Here is a 19,334-nt window from a genome sequence, read left to right as displayed (position 1 = left end):
GCTAATATCCAAACAAAAATATTACAAGAAAGGCAAAACATATTTTAACTACATTTCAGGGATCTCATAGGCTAAGTATTTGAAGTATTAGAAATATAGTATTTTCATAGCATAATATATATTTAAATTTATTTATTTAAATTTTTGAAAATATTTTGGAGATTCTCTTGCATACCACTAAAGGGAGCTCAAGTATCCCCAGTGGTACATATCCATTAAGTTTGAGAATCAGTGCATGAAAGCGTTGTTGGTTATGGCATTTTCCTTGGGATTTGTTGACAATTACACCAGTATAGAACATCACCAGCCTTATCCTTTAAAATCCACCTGTGGTCGACACATCTAAGTGTTAACTGGAACTTTGCGTATCTTTCAGATGTACTGTAATGATGCTTGTATTCATTAACGAGGAATCTATTGTACATTTCTATCATAAATCGAAATACATAACAGTATGTTATTGAAAAATTCCATGCTCTAAGAATAAACCAAACCATGAATCAGTAATGTGTGAAGTCACCTCACTCTTCATTTGTTGCCATAATCAAATCAGCCTGGAAGCAGTCAAATACTGAAAGTGTTTAAGCTCCGGATATCGGAGTAGTTACACAATCTCTATTTAAGTGTGTAAGACGTCATTATCTGAGAGTATCATAGCATTTTCTTCTCACCTCCTTTTTGTACATTTTTGTGCTTATATCAAAAACATTTGTAATTTTGGTCCAAGTGTAAGTTAAGTGCTCTGAATAATAATTTGAAAGCAAGCAATTAAAGTAAATATTTTTGATAAAGTATTTTGCCATTCTAACTAATTTGAGCTGAATTGTTACACTAGAAAGTAAAATCAATAAATATTATTCATACTTGATTTCTAAGAATTATGTTGAGGTGTTTCAGTGGGCATTCCTTAAACTATGGTATATAAAAACACTGACCCCATCACTTGTCTGAATGTTTTATTTGTTTGTTATCTGCTGTTGTAATGTTACAGTAATGGTTTGCTTTAATTTTCATGTCAGAATATTAATACCTAAGCATTTATACTTATAAGTATTCATGGAATATGTATTAGTCCATTATTATCATCCATTCTCACATCTTTTTTTCTGTTGTGCAAGGAAAAAAACATGGAAACAAGGAAAATAAAATATTCCAAAAAAAGAGAAAAAAAAAACCCCACGTTGAATGAATTTTGTTTTCAGGATTTCTTGAAGTGAAACTTTCTTGCCAAGATTTTTTTGTGTGTGAGTGCCAAATAATCAGTGCATCTGGAATTGCAGACTGTTCTGCCTGTAAGAACTGTGATTATAGGTGTTATATATCCATGTTATCTCATTTCATTGACAGCAGTCAGCAAGAAATTAATAATTATAAATAAATATAACAGGAAAACTTCTTGAACTGTTTAAAATTAGGTCTGTTAACTAGGTGACAATAAATGAAATCAAGTACTTGTAATTTTTATTATTGTTCTAGCAAGACGATTCAGCAAAGAAAGGGAGATTGAAAACTTGAATCTTAATTTAGTTTCATACAGATAGTGCACTGATAGTTTTAAACCACTGATTGGTGTATCATTTTGAGTTGTGTGCGTGTGTGTGTGTGCGTGTGTGTGTGTAAGTGTGTATGTATATAGTACTGCACAAATCCAGTCTAACTGCTTTTTGTTTTGTCAACAGTTAGGGAAGGCATGCAGCGTAAGCAAGTGAGTTCGTGTGTTTTACTCCCCGCTGCACATTGGGTTCATGCTTAACCTTTGAGCGACATAGATAAGGTTTTAGGTCATTATCAGGTTTGTAACCCACGCATACATCCAGACCAATCAGTGGTCTTCTCTATGCTGATCTTAAAACTTGAACTTTGGGTGATGACTGCTGTTGGCATCTAAAGAATTCACAGAGGGCAGCACATGGCCCGACTCTCCTTGAGCAGTCTCTTACCATTATAGATTTATCAGCTACTGGCAGATTTAAGCTGTTAATGTAAGTATTTCAAGCAGAGATATTCAGACCCCCCCAAAAACCAAAAAAACAAGCTTGACTGGTGAGAACACATTTTGCCATAATGGAAACTTTTTTTTATGTAAATATTTTATAATGAGGTATTATTCAAGCACTATTTCCAAGCTTTTCAAGTGGCTCTCCGAGCTGAGCCACTCCCAAGTACCCACAGCCATTAATAGCTTCCTTTTATATTCCCATGCCCACTTCTTTTTGGTTTTTAACACTGCGGTTATCCTGATGTGGTTCCTGTTACCTTAGAAATAGTAGCTGTGAGACACAGGAACAGACTAAATAACTCTTATGATATACTATAATAATTCCTTTATGTTTGGTAACAGTAGGTTCTATAAGAGATAGTATTTCTGCAGCTTTTAAAGCATAAATCTTCTATATGTCACTAATGTTCTTTTAATAAACCTGTGAAAGCTTTTGTCAGGAAATTAGTTTATATTTAAGTTAAGACATGCAATTTTATGAAAACTGTGAAGTTTGGGGCTCCAACTTTTATGGGAAAAAAGAGGCAGTTTAAAACAATCAATATTGTTATTATTGGCTGGAGACACTAATTCGGGAGTACTTGTCAGAAAGAAGTCAAATCAACTCACATTATTTTAAAAAACTGTTATTATAGAAGTCTTTTGTTGAACTACAGTAATTTTCTCATGACTGTTCATGTCAGGTAACAAATCTTGGACTTTTGTTTTTAGGAGTAGAAATGCTGCCCTCATCTTGGTAAATGTGTTCATTGGAAAAACATAAACGTTTTGGTTAAAATATCATGATTTGTGTATGTCCACCAGTGCCATATTCACTTATGTTCTGCACTAAACTAGTGCACTGTCCCTTTAAGCGACATTACTAAGAGGAAATGACGTAGTAAGTGTTTGCGAAAGACAAATTCAAAACTGCTCATATTTATCATATGAGAAAAGTTCGGCTTACCTGGATTCAAATCATAGACTGCAAATAAAGATCTTTATAATATAAAGGCTATGATTCAAACCTGTGAATCCGCCCAATTTTGACTTATATCAGGCCAAGGATCGTTTGAAATTACTTTGAATCTTTCCAAGGCTTCACATGCTGATATCTGCCAGATATTATCTGGATAGAATTGGTAAAAAAAAAAAAATAGCGCCCAAACTAGCAAAATATGTTTATTTTTTAGGACTAACATACTCTCCGTGCTATGGCATACAATGTGCTACATTTGTTTATGATAAAAACAATCCCAGAATGAAATGATCCATTTGCCAAAGTAATATTTTTGAATTCTTTCTGCAAAAGCTATGGGGACTTTTATTTTGAAACGGCCGCTTATACTATACCGGATGTCCGGACTTTTAATTTACGTACCAAAACAAACGCTCAACTCCGGTGCACAGCAGAGCAGCAAGCTAGAAAGAAAGGTTAGACTATAATAAAGATATAAGATAATTTATTCGGTCGGGATACGCGATAAAGTAGGGGGAAGTTAGTTTTAATTGTTTCGTCGAAGTTTGTTCCCTTTTCCCCCCGTTAACCGTTCTAACTGTTAGCTAACGTTAACCGGTTTCCTCTTTGGCTGCTTCAGACTCGTTTAAAGTTAGCTTGACCTGCTAACGTAGTTAAAAGTCACTCAACGTAACATCGAGACCGTAAAACAAATGTTGGTTGTAAGTTAGTTTTGTCTTGAAGATCTGATTCAGCCCCCCATGCCTTGTTTGGAGAAGTCAAACGGCGGAGGTAAAAAAAGGTAAGACTACACTTACAGTGAAACTGATGTATAGATGGTGGGGATGTATTGTTAAAACTTAACTAACCCTGGTATTTTCTCTGATGTATATATTATGAATAATTAATCACATCGCAAAAAAATTACAGTAAAACCTTATTTAAGTAATTATACGTGCATGACAGTGCTAATAGCTAGTCAGTTTCCAGCTACTAGTTGCTTTACGTTGCTTTGCATTTTCAGCTAATAGTTGCTTTGAATTGTACGCAGTGTTGGGGAGTAACTAGTTACATCTAACTAGCTTTACATGTAATTAAGTCTGCATTTCTAAGATTTTTCTCTCACACTTCAGACTGTAGCAATTCTTTAAAATGTTTTGCCTTCATTAATTTTTTGATTCATGATTTTTTAAAATCATTTTATGACTTGTAGCACTTAATTTTATTATTTTATTTTTTTTAATTTTTAACTGTTTTTAAATGCCCTTTTTATGCCAAATATCCTTGCTGACCTGAATTTTTTAATGTAAAGCACTCTGTGCTGCATTTCTCAGCTACATCTACTGAGAAAAATATTTAATTAAATCACAGTTAATAATCAAAATGTTGGTGTTACAAAGGGGTTACCTGCGGGGAAAAAATCAGTAAAAAGTTTATGTTGAATACAAAATTCATGCTGTTTCTTTACATCTTTTTGCCATGCGGGAATGCCTTCTTATAGCATAGTTTTGGACACTGCGGGTTAGCAGAGCCAATTAGACAGATTTGAGTGCAACATTTATGCATTTATGTTATTAGGTCTTTTGAGCTTTATTGTCCCACTTAAAACATTTGTTATAAAAGTAATCAAACTATATAGGTTACACTTATTTGGGGAAGTTATTAAAATAGTTGTAATAGTAATAGTTAAAAGAGTAACCCTCTCAACAATGTGTGCAAGTGTAAGAAAAAAATGGTGTAAGTGAGGGATGCAAAGGAATGCAATAATTTACTCTAAACAAAACTTCTTATTGCATGAATTGTATTCACATGTATGCTGCACATATTTGCTGTATTGCAAACTTTTGCACACATGTGATTAATATTTATGCACATCCTGCTAAAAACTGCAAAGCTCTCTTATTCTGACACAAATAAATTGTAGATATTTGTTATGTTATAGTACTTTTTTAAAGCATCTTTGTCACATTTTATTGGAACTTTTCTATTTTGTCTGTGATTATTACTGTTCTTTGCCTTATTTTATCTATTTTACCTTACTTTATGTTTAATGTATGCACAAAAAAACAAAAGAAAAGTCCTTCTCAGTGGAAAAACTATGTAGTAATGCATCTAATTTTGATGTGGTCACTGGATTTAAGTTCTGACAAATACAGTGTTGTGTCTCTTGTTGTCCATAACCTCAGACCAAAATTAGACTGGAAGTTTGTCCAGAGGTTCTGCGGCATCCAGAAGGTCCTTTTCCCATCATGGAGCAGTCAAAGTGTTCTGATGTTTGGGACGCTACTTGCTGTCACTCTGACAGGTATCTGCTGAAGCTATTTTTGCAGGAGTCATATGACAGGCAAAAGGGGGATATATTATCAAATCACATCAAGCTAGCTATCAAATAAGTGAATGAAATGAAATGTCTCTCATGTGAAGTCTCATCATGAGACACATTTAATGTCTGTTTGACAATGCTGATTGTGACATTGTAAAACTACTCTTAGATAACACTGAACTGCATACTGTGTTATTGTGCTGCTGACCTTAAGCTCAAAGGTCAGCTCAAAGGATTCCTAATTCCCTTGCGTTTTTTTGCAAGTCTCTTCTGCTGTCCCAGCAGTACGTTAACGCATCCTTTTTTCTGTCACCAGAGCAGCTGATCATTTACCAAGTCGGCATCCTCCCGAGTCACTTCTACAATGTTCTGGCAGACAAAGATTACTCCGGCTTCAGGAGTCTTGTGAGCACAGCTGTGGTGCTCATCTTACTAAACTCCACAGTAAGTGAAAGAAGCTGTGGGTTTTTTTGTCTTGCTGTCACTTTACTTGCATCTTTTTGTGTGTCTTTTGCTTTTGTTATATTGCTTTTTATTGTGCATTGTCTTTCTAAAAAATGAATAGTTTTCAATACGTAGAATCCATAGGATGATAAAAAAAAATGGGTAATAAAAAAAATATTTGCAAAAAGGGAGAAAAATAAAATAAATAATATGAAATAATAAGATTCAAAGACGAAGATGATAAGACAAACAACACTAACATACACTGTGGTTACAAAGTCACATTTACACTGATTTGACAAAGGACGATTACATTTATAACTGGTTTACAGAGCATGTGATGAAAGGCTTTGGTCTTTTAACAGTTTTTACTCTCTTATCAGTCTCCTTTGTGTTCAGCTCTGCTTCTGATTGGTCTGCAGATTGAAGGCACTGATAAAAGGTGTCAGTACATTTATTTACTTTTTAGTTAATGTGTCATCACATAGATTTTTACTCAATAACTAAAGAGATTATTGTTAAAAAGGTTTATTCTTTATCAAGCCATTTTCTTTAGAAATCTCAATTTGCCGTAGGTGCTTGTTTGACTTTAATCTGTTATAAATAGTAACGTTAAAAATATATATATATGTATACATGAGCGTAGTTTTATTGATCAGCTGAATATTACACCATATTCAAGACACTTTAAAAAGAAAGAGGGGTCACTGTGTAGTGCATAAATGCACATTGATGTCAATCTCATTTTCTCCTTTAAACTGTTAATGATAGTTATTAATATTCAGAGGGGCTAACATTAGGCAGCTCTTATGAAATGTTTCCTGTTATTGTACTTGTTCGTCAGTGCTAGCATTAGCACTTTGTTAAGCCGACTTTAACGGCAGTTTCTCTTTTGTGACATCCCAAATTAATTTGGAGATAAAAACTTTAAAGTTAGTAAGAAATATCCCTAATGAAGCTGTAAAAGAAACAGACAGGGTTGGTAAGTGAAAGCTAACATAACAGTCCTCTAGCTTAATTGTTGTTATGACAACATGTTTGTTTTTTGATAATATAGACTAGATGAGCAGTAATAGTACCACATATGACGTGAGTTTTTAGTTTTATTTTGTGAAATAATTTTTCAGTATAAACATTTTGGCTGAAACTAAAAAACAATCAGGCGATTGTTTTCTATATTTGATTGAATGACATCATGTTTGGTTTTGAATTGCTGTTCGACCATGGCCACTTTACAAGGTCAGGTCAGTCTGACATGCTCATTTTTACAGCCTTCACTCACCTGATCATGCCTGGATTTTGAACCTAAGAAACTGCAAACACATCATTCATATATATATATATATATATATATATATATATATGGAGAGAGAGAGAGGGAGTGTACTATATATATATAGAGAGAGAGAGAGAGAGAGAGAGAGAGAGAGAGAGAGAGAGTTTACACTGAGGGAACTGATTACAGTGTATTTGATCACATTGCTTTTTAAATGAACAGCTTCAGAAGGCCTTTTTCTGAAATATGAGAAATTATATAGCGTTTACTCTTGTTAGTCTCAAAGAGTTCATGGTATTGTTACTATTTATTGTCTGTGTTACTTAACTCTCTAATAAACATTTTCTTTCTCTCCGTGTTTCTCTCTCCCCCTCCCAGCTGAAAAGTATCGACCAGTACATTTGCAATCAGATGTATGTTAGCTGGAGGAGGACGCTAACTGAGAGCCTCCACACGTCCTACTTCCAGGGCCGAGTCTATTACACACTCAATGTGCTCAGAGAGGATATAGACAACCCGTAAGCTTTAGTGTTTTTGCTCTTTGTTGTCCTACCTTTTTTAAAGATTGTAAAGACAAATGCAATTTCAATTCATTAAATGTATCAGCAAATCCATCATTAATGCTTTTCTGTTAAAAATTATTTGGCAGAGAATATATTTGATAATAGAATATTGGACATAATCAAAGGTGGAGTGATTCCAGTTGATATGTTTTTTTTCTGTGTTTCCGTCTGTGTAACTCACAGAGACCAGCGAATCAGTCAGGATGCAGAGAGGTTGTGTAAGCAGATGAGTACCATGGCGAGTCGTTTGATTATATCACCGTTCACACTGGCTTACTACACCTACCAATGCTTTCAGAGGTGAGTTTTTGTTGAGTATGGCGGCGACTGTAGTATATCACACTCTTTAACACGTCTAACGCCCTCTCTGCAGTTAAAACATCATCAGAGACATACATCCTGCTCTGGTATGGTATCACAATCTGTTACAGTCACAGTTGCCAATATGTGCTTTAGAGAGTTTTCCTGATATTAGACAGAGTAGACTCGTAGTGTAACGAGATGACGATTCTGTTTGGTATCAGGCAACCTCTCAAGCACATAAAAACATGGGAGTCAAGTCAAAGTCGGTTCAATGGGCAGATTCAGAGGTTGGGACAAAGGCAACGAGAGAAGCACTTTTTTTTTTTTAAAGAATATTCATTTTTATTTATTTAATATATTTTGCCTTAACTGGAGATTAGACAGCTTAAGCATGAAAGGGGTAGAGAGAGGGGATGACATCCGGCAAAAGGTTGAGGCCAGAAGTGATCCCGCGGTGGCTGCGGCGAGGATGCAGCCTCTGTACATGGGGCGCCAGCTCTACCAACTGGGCTACTGGATTCCCCATAAGAGAGGAAAATTTAAATAATAAGTTTTTAGAAATTATTATTTCTAGTTTTTAAAAATCAAGACTTACTTTTTGCATGTGCCTGTCTGTGGTTTGTTAAACAGTCATTTCTGTATTTTTCAATCCTGGATCCTATTTTCTCACGTTTTTGTGTCTAAGTGACTAATGGGAGCAACAATTTTTAAAACTGGTCCAGTGCTGAACGAGACAGCTGCAGCCCTGAAACAGACTGTAATGTAACCACTTTGGGCACATGCACCATCAATGTCCGTCCGCTAAAAGTGCATCTGTTTGCCACTGACAGGTTCAGATTATTATTTTGACAAAGATCCATGCAGAGACAGACCTTTTTGCTATAGAATGAGATTCTTTTTGTGTTTAACCCCTTCCAGCCCTGAAATCACAATTGCCAAAACCTAACGGACTCCATAAAAAAAAAAACCAACGTAATTTTAGCATGGATAGATCCAGCATATTTTTATATCCAACTGGAAAAATTATAGATTTATCAACCAAACTAGAATTGGTGATTGTTAGAACTGTAGACAAACAAACCAGAGGGTTTGAATGAATTTTGTTTTACAACGGTAAATGATGAAGTGGTGTTTAAGGATAAAATTACTGTTAATTTAAATGGAGTCTCGTGAGTTTGGCAAATGTTTTTGGGGCTGTTTGGTTAAACAAAAGGGATCTTACTCTTCAATAAAAAGGGATTGTTTTCATGTTTTAGATGAGCCTCTCAGTGGCAAAAACAGGCACTTGTAGTGGAAGGACATTGACAATGCAAACATGTCCATAGCTCAATACGGGATCAGTTTCAAAAACTGTTGTTCCCATTAGTCACATGAAGACAAAAACATTGGAAAATAGCCAAAGTTATCCTTTAAGACACAAGAAAGTCTCCATATAATCAGTGATTCTTAACAGATGACACTTGTTTTATATGTATCTGTTCCAGCTGTAAAGGTCTGCTAAAACTCTTAACTAAAAAAAATCGCCATTGCTTTTCGATAAATGTGAGGCTCAGTTTTTCTACTGTAACTGCAGCAAAATGACACTGTGACTTTTGTTTCTTTTAGTATTGTCTTTTGTATACTGAGTATTTAATTTAATTTTTCCTTACTTGTGTTCTGTTTTAATGCATTTTCCTTCTCATTGTCTTTTGTCGTGTTGTTTTAATGTCTTATGGAAAGCACTCTCAGTTTCCCCTGTGTTTTGAAAAGGGGTGTATACACAAAGTTTCCTTGCTTTGCAGCACCGGTTGGATCGGTCCTGTGAGTATCTTTGGCTACTTTGTGATTGGGACCATTGCCAATAAAATCCTCATGGGGCCAATTGTATCAACTCTGTTTGAGCAAGAAAAATTGGAGGGAGACTTCAGGTATGTCAATGGTGGTTTATCAAGAATCAAACACACAGAAGTACCTGTTTCAGTAAGATTCTGTGCTGACAGACAAGCAGAACAGGACTGACTTAAAAGTGCACTTCCGTAGAGTAGTTGGGTAATTTCCCAGCTTTATTTGATGCAGTGTTTATTTGTAAGGAAATAAGTTCTTTGTTAAGAGGAAGTATCTGTAGACTTTGGCCTGGTGCCTTTTGCCTCTTAGGAAATAACAGGATGTGCGCCAGTTGTGAAAGAGGAATTGTTATTTAAGTTAACTGTCACAAGTTTAAGTGGACCAACGCCCAATTTTCAAAATTCATGCATGATTCTATGGGCTGAGACAGTCAAAAAAAATGTAAAGAGTCAACATGCACAACTCTCTCCCAAATCCAAAACCTAGAGTATAAAACTCATATTTGTGATATCATCAAGTATAAGGACTGGAGCTGCTCCATAGACAATTAATGGAAAAAGTAAAATATTCAAATATTCTGCATAATACTGATATGTTTTCTGTTCCAGAACTGAGAACACTACAATAGAATAAAGCTCATCTGGAAATTAAAATAAAAAAGGAAAATAAACATTCGGTGGGCCCACAAAATCAGGCTCTCATTCATTGTCTAAGGAGCAGTTCCAGACTTTACACTTAATAACATCTCAAATTTGAGACTTTTTGCTGCAATCCATTGTACCTGGATCTTGGTAAAAAATTATTTCCAACAACAGAAAAATGCAATGAAACAATTGCAGAATTGACTTTTGGTCTACACTGAACAATATTTTCTTTTTTTGTTTTGTTGAACTTTTTATTTTCGATTTTCACAAAAAGGAATATTCCCTGACATCGGAACTTTATATGAAATTATGATGATAATAATAAAAAATAAATAGATGATTATAATTAATTAAATAATAACCCTTTAAGGTAAAAAAAAACAACATACATACAAAATAACAACAGTATAAAATACTAACTAAATGAATAAATAAGAATAATTATTGAAATGTAAAAAAAAAATATATGTAAAAATTATATTAAATTATAAAAAAAATAAATACAAAAAACACTTTTGTTTTTGTTCCCATATCTCACAGGTTAAAGTTAAAGATTTGAGATTTGGGTGTACTGTGATGCTCACATAGAAATGAGGAAATGTTACAAAACTTCACAAACTCTGCATATATGTTCCACTACAGCAGAACTGTAGAATAGGCATTTTTCAGCAGCTGTTCTGTAGAGAAACACGTCTGCATCTACATCCATGTTCTGCATCACCTGCTGCCAGGTCGATAATGTCACCATATGATTATATGACAGCTTCTGAAAGAGTTCTGCACTGATGACAGCCACCACTGATGCTTTTGTCTCACTGATCAATGCAGCTATGTTTCAATGAGCTTCAGTGTAAAAAAAACGTTACTCTGCAGAGGCAACAGACTGCATAGGCCCAGAAAAATATAATAATATTAACCAAACATGGAGCTGGTGCTGCAGCTGCTGAGTGCACCGAACCAGCAGCAGCGTTGTGTCTGAGAGGGCCCTCACTGAGAGACTTAATGGAATACTTAAGATTACGATTGTTGATGATGATATTAGGCTGTTATGGTGCGCCCTCCGGTACTGGTGCCAAACGCGCAGCGCGTAATGGCGCGCGCCTAGCGGTGGCGCTGCAGCTGACCACAACTGGATCAGCTGTCAGTCGCCTTTCGAGAAGCGAGGAAATGAAAAAATAAGAGACTTGGGATCCGGCCTTGGTGGCTTGCGGGGGAGCCTCGTTTCCCGGTGCGCACCGATACTACAACATGTCACATGCATAAAGTGTGCGGCAGCGCGCGGTCAATAACAGGGTTACTGCGAAAACACATTCTACTAAAACCCGCCAGTAACATTTCCCCTCTCTCTGCTGCTGTCTGTGGTTCACACAATTATGCTTGGCACCTGTTAATACAATTTTGACTGTTGAACTTTATATGAAACAGCATTGTGGTTATTGATGTAGGTCCTCTGTAGATGTTTATGAAGCTAAGAAACTGGACATACAGATGACTTTAGTGCAGGCCTCCATGTTTTCTGGAGCAGATGCACTGAGACACATTTAGACAGGAAGACTAATAACCATGCAGAATTATAGACTTTGAACTTTCAATGGATCACAAGGTTGCTTCTCTGGTTTCTGGCTTTGAGAGAGAATAGCTTATGTTCACAAATAATGATGGAACTTTCAGAGGCCATGGAAATAACAATTAAAGTCTTAAGTTAAAACAATTTGATTTTGTGTTGAAATGAATGAATGAATGGTTTCAAATGAATTTCAAATGTTTGCTTTAAATGAAAATGATTTATTTAAAAAATATGTTTTTGTGTCTTCAGATTCAAACACATGCAGATTCGTGTCAATGCAGAGTCTGCAGCTTTTTACAGGTGAGGCGCAAACACAATTCATATACCAGGGTTGACCTTTTCTGATTCAGTTTACTATGTCTTGTGCATGATTCATGCCTTCAGAAATTCCTAAAATGTAAATATAGTTTCAAGAAAGTTTGGACGGTCATAACAGGAGAACATACATAGAAACTGCACTTGATGTACTTTACTGTAATTAGAAAAAAACATTAGTGTCTAGCACTATCTGAATCGTTTTCACAGAGTTAAAGCAGGTTGAAAAACTGTTGCTGCCTGTGTTTTTAGAGCCGGTAAAGTCGAGCACATGAGGACTGACCGCAGACTTCAGGCTCTGCTACAAACTCAGAGGAGTCTAATAAACAAAGAGCTCTGGCTTTATAGTAAGGACATCCTACATTACACACCACACTCACTGACTTTATGTTTCACTGATTGTTTTGAATAATTTTGTTATTCTTTGACTTTTCCTCTCTCAGTCGGGGTGAACACCTTTGACTACCTTGGAGGTTTCCTCAGCTACATTATCATTGCCATTCCTATCTTCACTGGTGTCTACGATGGTCTCACTCCTGGTGAGCTCAGTGCGCTCATCAGTAGGGTAAGCTTGTGTTTTTTTTCTGTTCCTACTTCTCAGAATTTGTTGTTCTTAAGAATTGCAACAAGAACCTTAAAAATGTCACTGAAGAGGTAAAACAGTCGTTATTTTTAACAGTCAGTATAGATGGGAATGCTGCTCCCAATTTCAATCAATCATTGATTGTCCTCAACAACACATAAACTTTTATAAACTCCAAGGACACTTGGAAAACACAGACCTCTGCCAAGGCCAATAGTCCAGTCCTCTATGATATGCAAACAGCAAGCACAACCACGATATACGTATGTCTGGACAAATTCCTAAAAATATCAGTTATGTCAGAATATGGTTGTGCCTAGGTGAAGCCATATCATTTCAATTTTGCATTTATTATGTTCAACATTTTAAATATTTCACATACCTAACACATTTGTAAAAAACATAAAATGCAGTTTTATCATGAACATCTGTTCAAATATCAGATAAGTAGACTGAAAAAACATCCCTGAGTGCTTCATAACGACTGTTTTCCGAATGATGTTTAAGGAACTACATGTGTAAGTGACTCCAGAGGATTACACTTAATCATAAATGTTGACAGTGATATGGAGTCATCATAATTGTACAGTTGACTATGTTTTGTCACTGCTGAACTTAACTATCATCAACTGGATTTTAAGGCATTTATTCTGTCAAGGTCAAATGCACTATCTTGAAATGTTAACGAAAGTGAACTAGAGGTGTTGGGATATACAGGTGTTTACAATAACTATGATATCTAAAAGTGAAGTATTGATATCATGTTAATAATACACATATCTGTATTAATCCAATGCCTCTGAAATAATTTCTTTCCATTCTCACTTTGTCTCCCTCCTTCAGCACTATCTGGTTGCATTTTACTATCTTTTAAGTGTTATTGACCTTGTTATCTGCTTTGGTACAGTTATGATTACAGACTCTCTCCGCCTCCCTGCACTCGTATCTGTATCTTGAGTGTAATTATTTTGTTAAAAATAAAAGTAATAAAATGCACAATAAACAAAGTTAAAGATTAATTTGACTGATAGCTTTATTATTGTATCAGTAGTACCATTTTCTATAGATGGCCCAATAATATTGTGATTGTTAGGTCTTTTGGCCATGATAATCATGATATTATGACCATCTGATATTATGCCTGTCCTAGTGAAAAAATATTAGTATGTCTGCCCTGTGACTTGGATCAGCTCCAAAGTTTAATTGGTACTTCCTTTAATCCTGCTACACCCTTCCACAAAGCTTCATTAAAATCAGGCCTGAAGTTTCTCCGAAATCCTGCCGACAGACAAAAAATCAAACATCAATTAAAAACACAGCTTCCTTGGTGGAGATAATCAAAAGTAGATATGAGTGAAAATAGATAACATAATTTAAAATAAGTTAAATTAAAAAAGAAAATCTGAAATCATAAAAAGCGTGACCCTGAATGGATATACAATGTGTGCTTATGTTTAGCTTAGAAGGCAGAGAGTTTGGAAGGTTTGCGATCACAAAACAGCTTATTAATGTGTATGCTGCTCTTTTGACCACAGGGTGGCAGCAAAAGCTTTCTCTACCGATGAAATATTCACACTGAGTTTGAAAGCCTGCAGATCTTACTAATTAATTTGTTTGGTATTATATCACTTGAAAACTGCCTCAATCACAAGGACACAAGCACATGAATGTATTATGATAATTAGGGCCCAACGAAAATCAACATCTGAACTTGTGCATTTTCGTCAGAAAAAGACATTTCAGATTTCTGGATTTTTTTTTTTTTTTTGCCCCTCTTATTCTGAAAATAATATTATGTTTGAGTTATAGTGGGACCATAGAGTGAAACATTACCCAAAATATCAGGAAGCACCACAGCTACAGAACAGTCTCTTAAGTAGATGCGTCTGTCGAAATTAAGGAACATCAGCCGGACTCATACATCAGTCGAGTTGATGATCGGCGTGAGCCACATAATATGTGTAGCTAATATTATCAGTTAAATATTTGACAGACTTCACTGCTATTTCTGAAATAAATAATATCGTTTGCCCTAAAAACGTGTCTGATGGTTTGGCTTAATGGGTTAAATAGGTGGTGAGGATGCAGTAGATCGGCGGTTTGAATCTTGCTTGGGATTTTTTTTTTTTTTAATATATAAAAAATCATTTGGTGGTAGATTCATACGGTTTAGACACTTGTTGTGATGTTGCTGAACAAATTAGCCATGTGAAGTTGAGTAATATGTGGTTTTTGCCAATAAATGAGGTGACATGGTCCCGAAACAGGTAAAAGCAGTAATTTTGCCTTGAAAAAATCTTAGTTGACTATAGGATCAATTCATCTGTCAAGTTTTTGCCAGATGTCACCACTGTAAAATTACAAAAGTCTTAATCTGTATTTGTCTGGAGGTTTAGGTTATAATGCTAGTTATTTGGCTTGAATATATAAGATTGCTGGTTCAAAACCTACTGGAAATATTTTTCTTTATGCCGTAAAATGTAATTTGGCGGTAGATTCATACAATTTAGACACTTGTGTTATAGTCAAACAAACTTAGCCACATAAAGTTGAGTAATACGTTATTTTTGCCAATAAATGAGGTAAAATGGTCCTGAAAGGAGTAAAAGCAGTATTGGCAGTGACTTATGTCGAAATCAAGGAATATCGGCCAGACTTATACATCAGTCGACTTTCGACAGACATCACTGCCGATACTGAATTTTGCCCTGAAAAATTTTAGTTGATTATTGACTCAACTCATCTTTCAGTCGTTTTCGCCAGGTGTCACCACTGTAAGCTAGCAAAAGACAGGGCTTACCTGAAGACTGGAGGTTTGGCTCATCAGACCAGTCACTTGGCTGAAACGCAAAAATACACCAGTTCCAGACTACCCGGAAATATTTTTTATGCAGTTAAATTTAATTTTGTGGTAGATTCATACAGTTTAGATACTTGTTGTGATATCGCCCAAAAAAATTAGGCATGTAAAGTTAAGTGATATGTCGTTTTTACCAATAAATGAGGTGAAGTGGTTCCGAAACAGGTAAATTTTACCCTGAAAAAATCTTAGTTGATCAGTCAGCTTTTTGGCAGATGTCACCACTATAAATTAGCAACAGAGGAGCATATTTTCTGATTGGAGATTTAGCTCTACAGACTAGCTTTTTGGCTGGAATACGAGAGGTTGCTGGTTCGAATCTCCGCAAAAATCTATTGTTTTATTTATGCAGTAAAATTGAATTCGGCATAGATTCATACAGTTTTGTCACTTGTGATATTGCCGAACAAATTTTAAAAAAGCAATATCAGTGTTCTTGTGAAATATCTCACCTCAGGGTCCAAACTCTGCCAGCATTATCCAACTTTCACAGAAATGTAATTTCTCGTGACATTTCACTCTGTCGTCCGATCTGCGTGGTTGTTACCGACTTTTCTTCTGTGTTTAAACACTCTTCTTTTAGTAGTGGTGTTGTCTCCTATTTACTCTCTGCTCTGGTTCTCTCTCTCCTTGTTCATATTCAGAATGCCTTTGTGTGCATCTACTTGATAAATGGCTTCACGCAGCTAATAGACCTGTCAACCACTCTGTCAGATGTGGCTGGATACACCCACAGGTATCACACTGCATACTGAAATACAGATGACAGCAGCGTTTGTGCATGCCATCCTCCTTTCTATCACTGTGTGTGTGTGTGTGTGTGTGTGTGTGTGTGTGTGTGGGTGTGTGTGGGTGTGGTGTGTGGTGTGTGTGTGTGTGTGTGTTTGTGCTGTGGTTAGAATTGGGGAGCTCATGGAGGTGATGGATGACATCCTACGCAAGCAGTGCGACTATGACCCAGCATCAGGCGAAAGTTACGACTTTGACAGGTTTGTGAGAACATTTTTACATTAATTTCTGCTGCAAAAAAAGTACAGTTAAAGTGAAAAGCAACAGGCCGCATGTCATGAGTGCACTTAGGTAAACTAATATCAAAAAAAGAAAGCAAACAAGATGACAAAGAGGAATAAAGTAATAATGCTACAGTATAATCCCAGTATAATCCAGAGCTCTGTAACTGCTCATTGCTTGCTTGAAAAGATTCACTAAAAGGTTTGGATTCAAAATTCTAAATTCTGTGTGGACATTCAGTTATTTACTGTTTATTGAGTTACTTTTAAGAATTCTGAAAATAGTACTCACTCTGGGAGGGTGAGAGTTTTTTTCTACTTGCAGCAACCAAGAGAAAAACTCCTTCACTAATATAACTTATTTTATTTATCCACACAGTGACTTCAACATCAACGCAGGCCCTGCAGACACTGCCTTCATCCTGGATCATCTTTCGTACCAATCTCCTTTTTCAGATGAGCTGCTGGTGGAGGATCTAAGTCTGAAAATCAAAGAGGGAACACATCTGTTGGTGGTGGGGAACACAGGCACTGGCAAGACGTCACTACTGAGGGTCCTCAACCGACTCTGGGAGGCACACAGCGGTGAGAGAGCAGCGCGTCTGTCATTCATATTTTTACAATAATATTTACATTTGAGATAACGCCCAATTGCTGTAGCGCGCTGCACTAAGTTACTGCTAATGAATAAAGCATTTTCTACTGTCGCAACTTCCCTTTTAAAGCTAAACAAGTCAACAGTTGTTTTCAGCGCCAGCGGATAAGTTTGAAATATTGCAGAGAGCAAAAGAACAAGAAAGAGCCACAGGAGACAAAGCGCTGCTGAGAAAAGCCTAATTAGTTTCCTCATGCCAACTGTCCCCTCAGGTTTTGTCCAGATGACGACATGTTTCGGTCCCAGAGGAACCCTCTTCCTGCCACAGAAACCTTACCTGACTGATGGGACACTGCGTGAACAGGTCACCTTCTGCTTTGTGTTGTTTTTCTTTTCTCTATAGTCTGTAACTCATTACACAATACATTTTCAAGTGCTTGTTGGAAGTTCGGGAAAGTGTGGAAATCTACCATAATCAAGTAACTTTATTGGTAAACTCTCATCTCCAACAGGTGATCTACCCGCTGAAGGACATTTATCCAGCATCAGGTATCAGACTTCACTCTGACTAAACTGTTTAACAGTGCTTCATTTAAATGCAATAGATGTTAGTGCATTTAATCACAGTTAATGAAAATGTAGAAACGTACAAATAAATATTAATCAGAAGCACAGTGGGCATGAAGGTAAATATGTTGTGTGTCATTTGGACATTAAAAAAAACAAAACGTCATAAAAACAGTACATCAGTGTTGCAAGAATGTGACCGTATATAGTACGACATGTATATTTCTATCAATCTAAACTTGACCAAATTTTTGGTTTTAATTTATAACTTTGTGTCACTGCTGCCTCTTACATTATTCATGAAGAGCTGGTGATAACTGTTGTGTCCTTTTCTTCAGGGTCAGTGGACGATGACAGAATTATACAGTTCCTTGAACTTGCTGGAGTGGTGGGTGACATTATCCTGCAAAATATTCCTTTGAACTGAAATCTTTATTTTGTTTTGCTCAATTACTTATTCAGCTTGAATATGTCACAACATTATTTTGATTTTGAATACTGAATTAAACTGCTATCTGTGATCCAGTCCAGTCTCCTGAAGCGGACGGGCGGGTTGGATGAAAAGGTGGACTGGAACTGGTAAGAGAAAATACCACAACAACGATGGCAAAGTAAAACAATAAATGTTTGTCTTGCTTGTGCCACAAATCAATGCAGACCCTGAATTAGTTGTTGTCTGCAGGTATGATGTTCTGTCTCCAGGGGAAATGCAGCGTCTCTGCTTTGCTCGGCTCTTCTACCTGCAACCAAAATATGCAGGTGTGTTATCCTGAATTTCTGTAATGTATTCATGAATGATTCATCAGATGAAACAAGATGTGTTAGAGGTGACCTGAGCTTTACCATGCCAGTGTTTTTACATTATCTTTTGTCTTTACAGTGCTGGATGAAGCCACCAGTGCTCTGACGGAGGAGGCAGAAGCACAGCTGTACAGAACCTGTAAACAGCTCGGCATGACTTTGGTCAGTCTGGGACACCGCAGCAGCCTGGAGAAGGTAGACCAAACACACAAGTGTATTCCTGTGTATTTACCTTTGCTGACAGCCATCCTGACCAACTTGCAGTCACCACTTGTAACTCAGCAGCTCCCACCAAACCCTGGTGCTCAGTGCATTAAACTGAAGAGAAGCAAAATTAACCTATAGACTCACATGTTTGACCAGTCAAAAATGTTGGTTAACAGTTGACATCCCTTGTTGGAAACCGTGGGTTTAAATCATCAGGTTTCTTTTTTCAATTTAACACCTACCTCCTCTTGCTTTGTTCCCAAATATGAACTCTGTGTTTCTGTTTCTCACAGTACCACGATGTCCAGTTGAAGTTGTGTGGAGGAGGCCAGTGGGAGTTAACCAAGCTGAAAGGAGGCAGCGGGAGTCTCAGAGAAGACGCAACGTGACAGCAGAGTCATCTCGTTGAAATCTTGGACATGCGGTGTACTCCTCTGGTCTGTATGTGTTTATGTAACTCTGAGGCAGAGCTCAACCAAAATGTTCTGGATCCAAAGAAGAGTAAATTAACCCATG

The 19,334-nt window shown here is 36.4% G+C and overlaps 1 protein-coding gene and 1 long non-coding RNA gene across 2 annotated transcripts; one reads left to right on the top strand and one right to left on the bottom strand.

Moving 5' to 3' along the window:
- Positions 1–3,370: 3,370 nt before the first annotated feature.
- Positions 3,371–19,207, top strand: abcd4 (ATP-binding cassette, sub-family D (ALD), member 4). Its single transcript, XM_042502975.1, has 19 exons — positions 3,371–3,738; positions 5,123–5,241; positions 5,576–5,703; positions 7,358–7,497; positions 7,726–7,842; positions 9,627–9,752; positions 12,130–12,180; positions 12,448–12,542; positions 12,639–12,760; positions 16,283–16,374; positions 16,538–16,627; positions 17,028–17,233; positions 17,516–17,607; positions 17,756–17,792; positions 18,149–18,198; positions 18,337–18,389; positions 18,493–18,569; positions 18,691–18,806; positions 19,112–19,207. The coding sequence occupies exons 1-19, from the start codon at positions 3,698–3,700 to the stop codon at positions 19,205–19,207; spliced, it is 1,848 nt and encodes a 615-aa protein (XP_042358909.1). The 5' UTR covers positions 3,371–3,697.
- On the bottom strand, positions 18,251–19,150 carry LOC121955152. The gene is made up of 3 exons (XR_006106606.1): positions 19,061–19,150; positions 18,844–18,929; positions 18,251–18,550 (listed from the first exon to the last, which is right to left on the bottom strand). It is a non-coding gene; the product is annotated as an uncharacterized LOC121955152 (long non-coding RNA).
- Positions 19,208–19,334: the final 127 nt, after the last annotated feature.

The sequence above is a fragment of the Plectropomus leopardus genome, chromosome 16, assembly GCF_008729295.1.
Source record: "Plectropomus leopardus isolate mb chromosome 16, YSFRI_Pleo_2.0, whole genome shotgun sequence".
In the NCBI taxonomy this organism is placed as follows: domain Eukaryota; kingdom Metazoa; phylum Chordata; class Actinopteri; order Perciformes; family Serranidae; genus Plectropomus; species Plectropomus leopardus.
The sequence above is the reverse complement of the archived record's forward strand: the minus strand, read 5'-3'. Positions and strand labels throughout refer to the sequence as shown.